Here is a 15,526-nt window from a genome sequence, read left to right on the forward strand (position 1 = left end):
CAGATAAATACTCCACCCGCCTCACCTCCCTAATTCTAAGTAAGGCTCAGATCAGCAGAATGTCTGGATGTTTCCACCATTGAGTTATGAGGCATTTGATGCAACAATTTTTTGGGTCCAGCCTTTCCAACCTAAGGCTTTGTTTACATGCCATAAAAAACTGCCATTGTTTAACTATTTCTGACTGTAGAAAAGCGTCCAATTTAATGGTATGTGAACATGGCCTAATAGACTAAGAGAAATAGTAGACAGCACAACCACAGATCCGCTGGCAGATTAGAAAAGCGCCTTTACACATTCTTAAATATGTTTAATTTATTACCTGTGATATCATCGGAACCTTTCAGCCTTTTACTTCTGAGGTTTTTCATTCTTGATGGCTAAACATAATGTAATGCAACCAATTTTTTGCACAACCAGTAGATAATGGTATAAAGTGATTTCACTTAGCAGTTGCTTAGCAACTAACCCTACTTTTTCTATTAATTCTTCTTCTATAGATATACAGTGAGGTAGGTTAATTGTACAAACACGTTTATTTTTATTTTTATTCTTTAGTTATAAAGAGCAGAGTGGGGCTTTAATAAATATAGTTAATGTTAATAGACTCAAAAATTATGATTTTTGTATTTATGGATGTTTTCATTTACTTAAACAGACCTCTATTACACAACATTATATCAGTTTAATGTGCTAATAGATATTTAATGTGCTAATAGATATAGCTTGCTGTTAGTTGTTGTTTTTCAACAGTTGGAGGCACACTGGTTGGGAAACACTGGTCTAATGGCGGACATGGTACCCAGTGAACCTGTGCGGCCCTATAGGCAATGAATAGAGATGTGGCCGCACAGGTACAGTTTACATAATTCATTCTGGGGACAGTATCAGTGGGGGTCCGAGTGGTCAGACCCACACTAATCTGCTTGAATCTGCTTGTAATCCCCTATCTACTGCATAACGTATGGGGCATTTCCATTTCCTAAAGTTTCCCCTAGCCATATGATCGGTGGTGGCTGTCGAGTTGGTGATGGTAAAAAGGGTGTTGGGGGGAGTTACTGACCACTAGGACCTTCATTTATGGTGAGAACTGAGGGAAATTGTACCCCTAAATTAATGTATTTCAATGTGCATGCATGGCCATCAATCCATTCATTCACTAAGGAGTTAAATAATGGTGGGCACTGAGCTTGGCAGTGTTTGAAGGCTCCATAGAGAATACATAGATTACGCAGTGTTCATTTGGGTCTATATTTGTAATTTGTGGGGGTCTTAGCAGCTGGACCTCTAAAAATCATTTTGTTATTCACTGATCTGTGGATGGGGACAACTTTAGGTATAAAGTATTGTTAGAGAAAGATGAGGCAAATGCATTAATAGGTTCTTACTAGAGGACTGCAATCAGATTGGGATCCCGTGGGTCCCGCAGGACTGGGCATAAAAACCTCTGAAATGCCACAGGGGGCTATGGAAATGGCACAAGGGGGTGATGAAATGGCACAAGGGGATACTATCTCTAAAAGCTGTGATAAAATGTTTGCAGGAGCAGGCAGGATAGGACACACATGTTGCGGGAGTTGGTGGGAGGGGAACACACATCTTTTGGGAGTGGGTGGTAATGGTCAGAAATCCCCTGGGAGCAAGCGGGAGTGGGAAAAGAAAAAAAAAGGACTCTAGTGCACGCTTCCTAATATTTTTGGAGATTATCTGGCTGACCATGCACCACAAACTAAAACCAATGCCAGCTTTGAGCTGACACAGATTTCAGCAATAATTTCACCAAAATTGCACTTACTGTAACTGCAGCTCCCACCCCAGCCCCATAAAACTACTTTTTGGAAAAGTTGCATAAGTGATGTCAGCAAAATAATAAAAGTAAATAATAATAATAATAATCATCATCATCACTATTCATTTCCTAAATGTGCCCCCTACATACTCACAGTTCTCTACATATGCGCAAAACTCAGAAAATGTTTGTTCTTCGTGCACAAACTATGTAACCTTGGATAGATAAAGAACAAGGATGACACTTCTTCTTAGTTTAGTGTTACAGTTGACATTGACCTGAGTATCTTTTTTGGCTAGAGCCCAATCCTGGAGTGTAAAAACGTATAAAAATAAATAAATAAAGATCTCTTTAGTAAACAATCAACATTTATCACAGTTATCAATGGACGTGGATGTGCAGGTTTATGGCTTATCACAATAATTACAGACCAGCAGGGAAGTGGGCTGGCAGATTGCAATTCACCCATGTATTGTAAATGTCGAGTTCTGCACATATGTTTCTGAGCGACCTCTGTGTTATCCCTTCTGCTCTAATTCCTTGTACTCATCAATTTTCTTCTTCTCCCTGATCCATACACTTGTCACCTTTGCCCATAAGAGCATATTTCAGAGGAGGGTAAGCATGTCTAGGCGAGGAAGCTGTAAAACTTTTTCTGCTAGCTGTTCTCCCATTCTCCTTTGTTTCTTAGGGGACACAGCTTAAAGGAGAATAGTCCGGGTTGTTACATTTTACTGTCGAAGTCAAACTCTACAGTAGGAGCAGCAGACAATTCTTCTTCTTTAAGGAGTACACGTGTTTCTTGTTACTTTTATTCTTAGGTATAAGCATTAAAGTCTAAAAACATAAAGAAACGTTATAATTGTATCCATTCTATCGCTAAAATTCCTATATATTTAGAACATATTTTAGGGCTGCAGAATTTGCAGTATATGACATAGGAGAATAATTGCAATGTATAATGTGCAAACTTTTAGGACCTGTAAATTATTTACTACTGGGCATTACTGCTGATTAGAACAATGTGAATAAAGTCAGCATGTTGACTGTGTTGCCTGCATCAAGTGTCACGAGGAATGACAGCGGCTTAGAGGAGTGTTCCTTTCTCTTAAAAAGACAGTCTATCTCTAGGGTTGACAATTATTTTATAATTGGCAGAGAGCCAACCCCTGGGACCCCAATGATTCTAAAAATTAAAGAGGGTTCATCATTGGTGTAACATGTACCCTTCATTGTGGAGATATGTCCAGCTTTACCTTTCCTTTAGTTAAAGGGGTACTTCACTGCCTCAGCGTTCATAACATTTTGTTCTGAACACTTGGAGCAGGCAGTGGGGGTTGTGATGTCACAGCCACGCCCCCATGACAATATGCCGCACACCCTCAATGCAAGTCTATGAGAGGACACCACGCCCCCTCCCATAGACTTGTATTGAGGCGGCATGGCGTGACATCACAACCCCTGCCGTTCACACCCAGGGTTCTAAACGTATGCTGGGAGCTGAACAGATATTGCGGGGGTCCCAGCTGCGGGACCCCCACGATCAGACATCTTATCCCCTATCCTTTGGATAGGGGATAAGATGTCTAGGGGCGGAGTACCCATTTAAGGATCCCAATTTCACTTGAAACTAATTTAATACAATATTGCAACACGTTCTCTAAAAATTCTGACACAATTTATGCCAACTAATAAACTTAGACTAGACAGCTTAAGATTCTTTGGACGAAAGTATGCACTTTGATAAATCTGGCACATTCTTAGACTGTCTAGATTAATTTTACACAGCATTGTTTTGCTTAAACCTTTGCCATAGTGGGAGCTAGAGTTTCTAAAGCCATGTCTATTTATAGATAAGTAAGGCCCTTTTTTTTTACTGAGGACTAGTGTTGCTCGCGAATATTCGCAATTCGAATATTATTCGCGAATATTGCATATTCGCGAATTCGCGAATTTCGCGAATATAGCGCTATATATTCGTAATTACGAATATTCGTTTTTTTTGTTTGTTTTTTTTTCTTCACAGTACACATCACAGTGATCATCCCTCTCTGCTTCCAGCTTGTGTGGTGTAAAGAAGGCTGTAATACTACTGTGTGAGACTGACGTGCGGAAATTCGCATATGCGAAAATTTAGCATATGCTAATTTTCGCATATACGAATTTTCGCGTGTGTTAATTTTGTATATGCAAATTTTCACATGTAAATTTTCGCATACGCGAATATTCGCATATGCGAAAATAAAACGAGGATATAACGAATATGCGAATATTCGCGAATATATGACGAATATTCGTCCATATATTCGCGAATATTCGCGAATTCGAATATGGCCTATGCCGCTCAACACTACTGAGGACACGCTAATTTGGCAGAAGTGGCCAAAAAGTGTCCAAAAAGTATGGAAATGCACAATAAATGTGGACACAGTAGCCCCTGGCATACGGCTCATTGAAATTAATTACATAGGGGCGGGATACGGGAGCGCCCGGTTTTAGCTCCCCCCAGCCGTATGCGGTCCCGTATGGCTGAAAATGTGGTGTGAACCCAGCCTTAGTGCTAAGCTCTGTAGCCCAGGTAAAACCTCCAGTACATGGAGAAGCTGTATATATTGTATAATTAGATATTATCACAGATATCATAATCACCCTCCAAGCCTCGTAAAAAAGAAAGAATAAGACTGTGTTGGGTTTATTTCACTTCCCTAAACTTGGTGTCTTTGCACAATGATGGCTGTGTGCCTGAAAGGTAGATTCAGATTGCCCTAGTGTTATGTTCTGTATCTAGGGAGCTAGTACTTATTGATCCATTGGGTCTGTCAGCATTTCAGGTCACTTGGCTCCAAGCCTGGTTTCTTCTCTTGACTTTGAGATTTGTGCTGTATGAGCTGACTACTAATGTCCGTGCATTTCTTACCTGACTTCAGACAAAGGAACATATATTGGGGCAATATATTAAGCAAGGATAAGTCAGGAGGCTTCAATCTTATTAAGGAACTGTAACAGATTCATGGGCTATTATGCATTAGAATTGGTTTTAAAGCATAACAGAAGATTCTAAAACTAAAGGGAGGGACAAGGAATTTCTTAATATTTTCTGGTAAAGTCTCTGAAAAGGAATCTGAAATGGAGAATTCTATCTAAATGTGTCTCCTGGCATGATATTGTACATTTTTATTATTTTATATCTACTCTCAGTAAGTACTAAAAAAAAATATGGTTGGAACACTTAAAGGGGTACTCCGCTGCTCAGCATTTGGAACAAACTGTTCCAAATGCTGGAGCCGGCGCCAGGTGCTCGTGACCCCATAGCCCCACCCCCTCGTGATGTCGTTTCCCTGGCCCTTCAATGCAAGTTTATGGGAGGGGGCATGATGGCTGTCACGCCCCTCCCATAGACTTGCATTTAGGGGGCTGGGTGTGACGTCATGAGGAGGTGGGGCTATGATGTCACAAGCTCCCAGCACCAGCATTCGGAACAGTTTGTTCCAAACGCTGAGGAGGAGTACCCATTTAACACATGCAATTGAAAACAAAATAATAGATATGATATTTGATATAATTGCTGTCAATTATATAACAATTGTTCAAATTATAAATGTAAATGGTCACATCTATTACCAGTTTTAATGGAACCTGTCATCATTTCTATGCTACTTGTTCCACAATCATCATGGTGTTTTTGGTGCCTTCAGCCAGCAGATTCCTTCTAGTACTCAACAGTAATTGATCTGTCAACCAAGGCTGGTGAAGTGGGGAGAAGTCCTTGGGGACCGCCCTGATAACTCATGATTCGGGCAGCATGAAATTGATGAAAGGTTTCCTTTAAAGCATTTATATGTTTAGCAATGGGGATCAGCTCAGTGGTGCTGTTTCTTATCCCAGGCAACCTCATTAAAAACACATGTAAGACTATAGTCAGTCAAACACCCAATTCTATTTTCCCCACTGAGAACAATTACACAGTTGACTGAACTGAGAATGAAAGTGTATCGGGAGAAGGAGGAATAGTTTTTCCCCAAAAAGTGTTGAGTTGACTAGTAATGAAGGTATATGGCCACCTTAATGGTTTATTGCTTTTTATTCCTATTGATTGTTAGAGTAAAATAGTCAAGGTATTGTGGAAATCAGCTGGTGGTGACCCAGTTTGGAGATTTCTATCACCCAAAATATAAATTGTGATAGGAAATTATCCATTTGCATAAGGACTGTGTCAGTTACTCATAAAAAGTTTTTTCCACCTTGTCAGAATAACTCCCTACATCCCTATATTTTACTCCTGCAACATTGATTTGAGTGAACAGTGGAGCAATGTAGGGGGCGCTATCTCTGGAATGGGCGCTCCCATGCCTGGCCATCTTCTGCGTGTGAGAAGTGGCTTACAGACTGCTGCAGGAACAGTACCCTAAAGCTGGCTGTATACTGCCTATCACACAGGGCCCTCTGTGAGTGATATAAACAGCCCAGCTGGAGCAGTGGTCAGTAACCTAAGCAATGAGCTGCACACAGTGAGAACAGAGAATGGGCACAACATAAAAAGTAAGCACTTGACATGTATTTGCAAAATTGTTTTCTTTGCATTAAAGGTGTACTCGGCCCCTAAACATCTTATCCCGCCACTGGGGACCCCCACGATCTCTGCTGCGGCACCACAGACATCCGGTGCAGGGATGACTGGCAATGCAGGGCGGAGGCTCGTGACACCACGGCCATGCCCCCTCAATGCAAGTCTTCGGCGCTGCACCTGACGCTCTAAATGAACGCCGGGTGCAGCAGGGAGATCGCGGGGGTCCACAGCGGCGGTACCCCCATGATCAGACATCTTATCCCCTATCCTTTGGAGGATACCCCTTTAAGTATATGCCAAAGACTGTCTGGGCATGCTGGGAGTCCTATTTGCAACAGCTGGAGCACCCAGGTTTTGAATTTTTTTTTTAAATTTCACTTCCTGTTCTCTAGATCAGCTCTCCCGGTATACAGTATGAGTAATGTTGCTATTTTAGCATCGTAAACTAAGATGTAAGTATTACTATCATTCTAGGGCTAGCTTCAAATTTTCCTGACTACATGAGATCATAATCTAAACCTTCACTTGCTTTACTATGGTAAATGCAACACTGCTAAATCCCTTTCGAATCAAAGACAGGGAACAATTATTCCAAAGTAACTGCCTTGAAAACATATTGGATTTTTAACACAGTGAGATATTCACTACATCCTTCACCTTCCATTTAGCAGTTTGTCTGGTGCATGGGTATGAATTGTAAGTGTGAATAAACAAGTGGTTTTGTTTCACTGACATGAACAATAGTTTACCAGCTGTGGATCCTTTATAAAAATATCAATGTAAATCATTTATGGTCGTGAAGAACACGGAATAACAAGAAAGAGCCAAGAAGAAACCGTGTAATTGGTTAATACATACAACGCTATAGGGTAGGATTAACTTTTGCCATGCTTTGGACTAAACCTACACTTGGTGTGTGTGGAGGTGGTGGTGGGGGGGAGCTTTGTGTTACAGTTTTTGAGTGTATCATAGTCAAGGCACATGCAGACAAATTTTTTAATATTTTTGGCATTTTTACACTGTTCTTTAAATTTAAAAGAGGAAATGTTTCTTATGAATGATTCAACTATATTATCAAATTTTATAACAATAATTGTCATTATTTGGGCAAGTATTATCGAGGCCCAACATAAGGAGTGTTGTGAATAGATATTGCTTGCCTAAATAATGACAGTTATAAATGGGACAAAGGGAGTACTGTTTTTTCTTGAGGAGAGTGTCATGGGAAAACGTATAGGTCATTTATACTCCACTGGGAATTCTGGGAAGAAAAAAATACGCAAAACAGGTCTCAAACCACTTTTTTCAAGTGGCTTTGTGTTAAAGTCAGTGTTTCATTCCAACTAAACGTCTTGGAATCTGACTAGGAATGTATGCCAAGCCAGAGATCGCTCCAAAAGAGAAGAATACCCATCTGCAGACAGTTGTTTTGATGGTTTGCCTTGTCAGTACAGAACAGGCCATGAGTGGGTAAGACACTGACTTTTAGGTAAAGCCATGTAAAAAAATAGTTTGAGAGCTGCTTTGCATATCCTTTGTTCCTAGAATTCCCAGTGGAGTGTGAATGGTCTTTAAGACCTCACAAGTCTTTGTGATGCTCCCCTCAAGGAGAAACATTAACATTTTTTATCCCACAAGAACAGGCCTCTTACTTGGCAGCCAACAACCTGCTTTGTACTGACAAAGGTCAAAACAGATGGGGTTGCGTTCCTTTTGGAGAGCTCTCTGGCTTGGTATACATTCCCAATCAGTTTCTAAGACTCGTAGATGGAGTGAAACACTTAATTTAAAGTAAATGGTGTAAGAGTAGCTATTCATAGTAGAACAAGTTGATAGGCTTGCAGACTATTGAATACTAGCCAAACCAGAAACCCCCATAACAAGTAAGAAAATAGTCATTACATTTTTTATGGTACAGCATTGGGTACAGGTTTCCTGGACTGATGCCTCATGTGGCAAATTAGATCTTCTCCAAAAGTCAAACTAGAATCGAATAAAAAAGGAAGTGTTTGTCATCCCCGATGGTACAGGGCAGGGTGCTGGTCATCTAAATAAATCTCAAATCATTTTTATTATAAATAACACTGTAAGATAATAGTAAACTTGTTAAAAAAAACTTCATATCATGTAGTAATTAAAGTGCATGTAATATAACAATAAAAAGAAAAAAAGTAGATGGAATCAACGCAGCTAAAAAAAAAAAATGAAAGTAAATCAAATATATGTCCACATAAACATTTCCCCTTCTACGGATGTTGTCAAGGTTCTTGGTACCATCTAGCCCCATGGCAGATCAAAGAGGATACAGTATATTGCGATGTATTGCTATGGCAACTGACTTTAATTATGTGTCGGAGCATGAGTGAAGAAACAAAATGGAGTGACAGGCGATAGGCTCATGTGCGGTAAATCTATATGAAAAGAATTGTGCCATAGTCGAGCTTTCAGAGAAACAGGACATGAAAAAAACATTATAGAAACTTTCTATAATCTGCGGCTCGTAAGAATTTTTGTATTTTTATTTTCAAAATGTAACAATTTCATAGTCATTCAAGTACGTATGAGTGTGTTTATAATACATATCAACAGATAATAGTCCTCCTATTTACGGAAAATAAATTGGTGCTGGGTCAGTTTGATAAAATCAGTGAATCAGAACCCAACAGTTATAAATAAGCCCTAACAGAAAGAGACCTAGACGGAAACTCAAGGCACATTTCGAAAACATTCTTCTGCCGGAAACACAATTATAGGTACCCTTTAAAAATGTTTACACCCCTATTCCTAAAGCTGAACATTTTTTGTCTTCTTAACCTCTTAAATATAATTTTTGGAATGCATTTACTGTACATTACTTTTTAAGCATTACATTATGTCATTTATGACAAGTTATCGACAGATAAGCCAAAATGCTGCTTACAGGGTTATAGACTTCAATGTACTTAACCTTATCTTATTGTGACAATATTTGATCAATTTCCTTAATGTATACTCTTTATGATTGACACTCAATGATATGGTCAACCACGTTTTTGAGTCATGCACAAAAAGTGCATATTCTATAGAAAAAACTTTCTATAATCTGCGGCTCGTAAGAATTTTTGTATTTTTATTTTCAAAATTTAACAATTTCATAGTCATTCAAGTATGTATGAGTGTGTTTATAATACATATCAACAGAGAATAGGCCTCCTATTTACAGAAAATAAATTGGTGCTGGGTCAGTTTGATAAAATCAGTGAATCAGAACCCAACAGTTATAAATAACCCCTAACAGAAAGAGACCTGGACGGAAACTCAAGGCACTAGACCAGGCACAGGCAACCTTCGGCACTGCAGATATTTTGGACTACATCTCACATGATGCTTTGGCAGTATTTGGGCTGTAAGAGCATTATAGGAGATGTAGTCCAAAACATCTGCAGTGCTGAAGATTGCTTATGCCTGCACTAGACCATGGTCCGAAGTCCAGTTACTGATAATTAAATGTTGGCCCCACACATATCCTTGTATACATGTCTTCTGTTCTTCTTGGTTGACTTCATTTCTATGGCCCATTCAGTTGCTTCTCCCAAGTCAATAGAGAATGTCATCTGTAGACAAAGAGACCTCTCACTGTCTACAGATGACATTCTCTATTGACTCTCTATTAACAAAGTTCTATAAATCTAATGTACAAAGACACACCCAGCATGTTTCTTGGGTTTTTCTATTGATTGTGACTACTGATGATCCCATGTAATGTATAAGGTCAGTTTAATATGCAGATAAAAGCTTTGCAAGCAATGGAATCATAATATTGCTAGCAAACATTTTATTTCCCCACTAAACCACCATGTGGTGTATCAGGCCAGGCTTTTATGTTGACCTGGCTGATATAATGTGCATGTGCTAATTTTTAAGATAAGAAAATAGGGAAAGCCCAAAGTGGCATGTGTAGTATGCAATGTTAAAGTGTTGCTTGTACCCAGCCTATTTATATAGGATTAAACTGCTGCAATTTCTGGCCATAACTAGATTAAGGGTGTCTGGGGTATGGTGCTGTTAACCTATTTGGATTTTAGTACTTACCTGGCAGACAGTAATGGACAGGCTTAGGAAGGATCTGTGCTTGTCTAGTAGCTAGAAAGCTATCTTCTGAGTCAACCAAGTCATGAAGGCAGAGGAAGAGGATAAAGGAAGAGGCCATGATGGATCTGGAGTAGGATAAGGGGACTGAGGTTGAGGAGGATGGGAGAACTTCTTTCTGGACATAATTAAGATTCATTTTGATTTAAACTGAGAAAATCTCTGTGATTGAATGCTGAATCTTCTAGATGAAATAATAATAAAAATAATTATATGTGTATCTATTTTATTTGATTTGCAGGTTTTTATGGTGTAAACCTAGACATGTTCCTAATTATTGGATCATTTTTGGCATTGTTCAACACATTTTGACTGTTTTTTGTGACAAAAGTTACATTTTATATTGGTGAATGCAATATTATCCTTACTTGTTTATTTTTCTCTTTTTGCCTTGGTTATAATATTTTGTATTTTTTTGTCTTCTACAGCTGGGACAACATATATCTTTAGTAAAGGAGGAGGACAAATAACATATACGTGGCCACCGAATGATCGGCCCAGCACACGGGCAGACAGATTGGCCATAGGGTTTAGCACTGTACAAAAAGAAGCAGTATTGGTCCGAGTGGACAGCTCTACGGGACTAGGGGATTACTTAGAGCTGCACATTGTAAGTAATACATTCCTATTTATTATGAATGAGTATTGTGTTAATATATTCTGTAGGTGCTGGTTACAGTTCTTAAACTGTGTGCATCCTGATATTGGTCAGGTATCGGTTAGACTATTTATTAGCTATTTGGATTATTAGTATTATAATTATTTGTATAGTTATTAGTAATGTGAAGGTACAGTGAGACCTATTTCATAAAACCATCCAAAATTAAATGGAAAATATAGTCTTCTAGGGGGATATCAACTTAAAGAAGATGACCAACATACACAAAATATAACAAAACTGAAATTGATGACTGATCTGGTCTAAATAGAGGGTAGTCTTTACAAAGATTGAAATGGATCCCAGCAAAACTGGTCTAGGTTGAGGGTGGTCTTTTGAAGAGGTTTCGCTGTATACTGTCACCCTGGCTTTAAAAATTGACCCGTGCCCTATCCTTGATCTCCTCCTGATAAAGAATATTAACTACAGCCAAACCAAGTAATACGTCGGTGTAATGCAGCAAACAAAATTCTCATAGTTTAAAGTATTGCTCTTTCTTGGATGATATGTATGCAAAAGCACACCAGGAAAAGGACTCCTATCAAATATTTAAGAGGGCCTCGAATCGTGCTTCCGGCAACAGGATATTTCTGAAAATTCCAGGCCACTTCTGACCCCGCGGCTTGCAGTCTATGGCAATCTTGAGATGAAGCTGACAAAAGTCCCATAGTCATGGGATTTCCATCAACTTCATCTCCAAATTGCAATAGTCTGCAAGAAAGTCATGGGATTAGAAGCAGCCTCGATATTTTCGAAAACATTCTTCTGCCGGAAAAACAATTATAGGTACCCTTTAAAAATGTTTACACCCCTATTCCTAAAGCTGAACATTTTTGTCTTCTTCACCTCTTAAATATAATTTTTGGAATGCATTTACTGTACATAACTTTTTAAGCATTACATTATGTCATTTATGACAAGTTATCGACAGATAAGCCAAAATGCTGCTTACAGGGTTATAGACTTCAATATACTTAACGTTGTCTTATTGTGACAATATTTGATCCATTTCCTTAATGTATACTCTTTATGATTGACATTCAATGACGTGGTCAACCACGTTTTTGAGTCCTGCACCAAAAGTGCATATTTTTTAAAAATAGATGGAATATAGTCACATTTAGAACAACATTCAGCCTATTGAAGACATGGCAAAATGTCGGCTGCACATCGGCATCCATACTTTATACATTTTGATGTTGTACAGCCTGAGGGATGCAAAGAAATGTAATGAAAACATAACCTTATTAGTTTTATACTGTTACAGCTTTTTATGTGCACAATGCACTGCAATCAGAAGTCTCAGTTCCGCGAGGGTCACTAAGAAAAAGAAACAGGCTTACAGGGCACACTATCTCAATGTAGGCTTGCTAAACCGAAGACACTGATAAAATAATTAAAGTAGATTACTTTACTTAACAGACAACACATTTCAAAAGCAAAGTTTTCTCTTCTTCAGCTTTAATGGACCAGACGATGAGAGAATTTTGTCCCTCGAAAGGCGCTGTCAATTAAATAAAATAATCGTCCTTCAACAGTGTCCACTGTTTTCTTGCCTACATTGAGACAATGTGTGCCCCGTTAGCTTGTTTTTCTCTCAGTGACCCTCGCAGAACTGAGACTTATGATATACTATGGCCCTTCCCTTCTGGGTGGGAGGCAGCCGCCGTAGTATAAAAATCTTACACATAATCAAAGGTGTTGAGCTCTTATCTCAACACCACAAGGTAAGCGGCCCTCTGCATCTTCTAACTATCAAAGTTGCCTTTGGTAACGGCACCAGGTTACGCCCCTGTGTTGTTCCTTTTTTTCTTTTATGCACTGCAAGCAAAAATACTTGGCTGAGTTGACTATTTAATTTCTGATCTGTAGGTTTTCTTAAGAAAAATAGAGAGGCTGGTTAGTTATAAAGATAAGACAGAAAATGCTCAGCATCTCCTCATGCATTGAAGAATTCATGGCCAACTGAGTAATTGAACCATGGGCCAACACTCAGGCCTCTTTCACATTGTGCTCCGTCAGCAATTCCGTCAAAACACAGACACTTTATCTGAGAATAAAATTATACATGCACTATTTTTTTTCTCCGTTACACTCCGGTGTACTACCAGTTCTCCAATGGACCACATTAAAGTCAATGGGATCCATCGGGACCTGTTGGAATCAGTTGTGCTCTGTCCCATTTTGGGGGCCATTAGGTGCAAAAAAATAGCAGAACAGACCCAGAATGGGAGGGAGCACAACTTCAATGTAAACTGAGCCTTAGACATATTACAATTTATGTTCTTTGGACACACTTCTGTTATTTAGACTTTTTCATCAGAAGGAAAGAAGGAAAACTTGATTTATTGTATGCTGGGTTCCCCAAGGGCAACTTGGAGATTTCACTGTTCTAACTTTTTATTTTTTATTTTAGAACATTATTTGTTTATTTTTCAATCTACTTTACTTTGAAGGTTTCGTATGCTTTCATTTCTCCCGAAAGGGATTGCAGTGCCGGTCCCAAGAATGTTCTTACACCGCATAATAAAAGCAGTTTGCTTGGAACTTAAAAAGCATAGGAAGGCAACAATCACATATTTTGGTATGTTTCTTTCCCTCAAGCCTTTCTGACAAGACAGACGAGCGGTAGATAGGTGCCTTGGCAATTTACAGTTGTCTCAGACCCAACTTATATTGAGAGTTTGTTTCGACAAGTGGGCATGAGATGCGCTTTACAAATTCATCAACACGTGTTGTAAAATAATCAAAGTGTTTGGTGTGTATTATGTCGGGATGGAATATTTCTTTAGAGAATTTACCATTTAACTCATCAACGAGTATTACAATTGGAAATTAAAGATATGCCGCTTTCAATTAACATTAATTCAGTGTAGATAAGATTTGTCTAGAGGTGGCCACACACAATGCGATATCTCATTTAAATCCATTTTGTTCCATTTTCAATATCTGTTTATACCCCTAATGCACTGTTTTCCAAACAGTGTGTCTCCAGCTGTTGCAAAAATACAACTCCCAGCATGCCTGGACAGCCTTCGGCTGTCCAGGCATTTTGGGAGTTGTAGTTTTTCAACAGCTGGAGACACTGTTTGAAAAACCTTGCCATAACACCTCCCTGACATGGCATTGTCCTAAACATTCAGAATTCAGCACGAAAGAAAACCTCAGTCCTTAACTATGCCACCTTAAAGGTGGCATAGGCTAAGTACAGAGTGTAAACTGTGCCAGTTTTTTAACAACCTGAGACACTTTTTAAAAATCTGGCCAAATATAAGACTGTCTAGTCTTAGTAAAACTAAGAAAGTTTTTGAATATGCTCCCAATGACTTATTCAGGCTTGGCAATGCTCTTTGGTAATGAAGTATACAAAGTAGCTCTTATTGAGAAGGGAAAAAAGCTGCCTTTCAGGTGTCCTATAGGAGGTAGTTTTAAAGGGAAGCTGTCACTTAAAATATATAGTCCAATCTGCTGGCATCATTTTACAGAGCAGGAGGAGCTGAACAGATACAGACCAAAAGTTTGGACACACCTTCTCATTCAGAGTTTTCTTTATTTTCATGACTATGAAAATTGTAGATTCACACTGAAGGCATCAAAACTATGAATTAACACATGTGGGATTATATACATAACAAAAAAGTGTGAAAGTATGTAATATTCTAGTTTCTAGCCACCTTTTGCTTTGATTACTGCTTTGCACACTCATTCTCTTGATGAGCTTCAAAAGGTAGTCACCTGAAATGGTCTTCTAACAGTCTTGCAGGAGTTCCCAGAGATGCTTAACACTTGTTGACTCTTTTTGCCTTCACTCTGCGGTCCAGCTCACCCCCAAACCATCTTGATTGGGTTTAGGTCCGGTGACTGTGGAGGCCAGGTCATCTGGGGCAGCACCCCATCACTCTCCTCCTTGGTCAAATAGCCCTTACACAGCCTGGAGGTGTGTTTGAAGTCATTGTCCTGTTTAATAATAAGTGATGGTCCAACTAAACGCAAACTGGATGGAATAGCATGCTGCTGCAAGATGCTGTGGTAACCATGCTGGTTCAGTATGCCTTCCATTTTGAATAAATCCCCAACAGTGTCACCAGCAAAGCACCCCCACACACTCACACCTCCTACTCCCCACCAACACACCTGTGAAGTGAAAACCATTTTAGGTGACTACCTCTTGAAGCTCAACAAGAGAATGCCAAGAGTGTGCAAAGCAGTAATCAAAGCAAAAGGTGGCTACTTTGAAGAAACTAGAATATGACACATTTTCAGTTGTCTCACACTTTTTTGTTATGTCTATAATTCCACATGTGTTAATTCATAGTTTTAATGCCTTCAATGTGAATCTACAATTTTCATAGTCATGAAAATAAAGAAAACTCTGAATGAGAAG

General features: G+C 39.0%; 1 protein-coding gene across 14 annotated transcripts in view; it reads left to right on the top strand.

Moving 5' to 3' along the window:
• NRXN1 (neurexin 1) overlaps positions 1-15,526 on the top strand; it is a 1,474,530-nt gene that overhangs the window by 1,137,066 nt on the left and 321,938 nt on the right. For all 14 annotated transcript variants that reach the window (XM_056568026.1, XM_056568028.1, XM_056568034.1 and 11 more), the window contains one exon: positions 10,913-11,094. In XM_056568026.1, the coding sequence (XP_056424001.1) occupies positions 10,913-11,094 (182 nt within the window). The remainder of the gene's footprint in view (positions 1-10,912; positions 11,095-15,526) is intronic.

Source organism: Hyla sarda, chromosome 3 (assembly GCF_029499605.1).
Source record: "Hyla sarda isolate aHylSar1 chromosome 3, aHylSar1.hap1, whole genome shotgun sequence".
NCBI lineage: Eukaryota > Metazoa > Chordata > Amphibia > Anura > Hylidae > Hyla > Hyla sarda.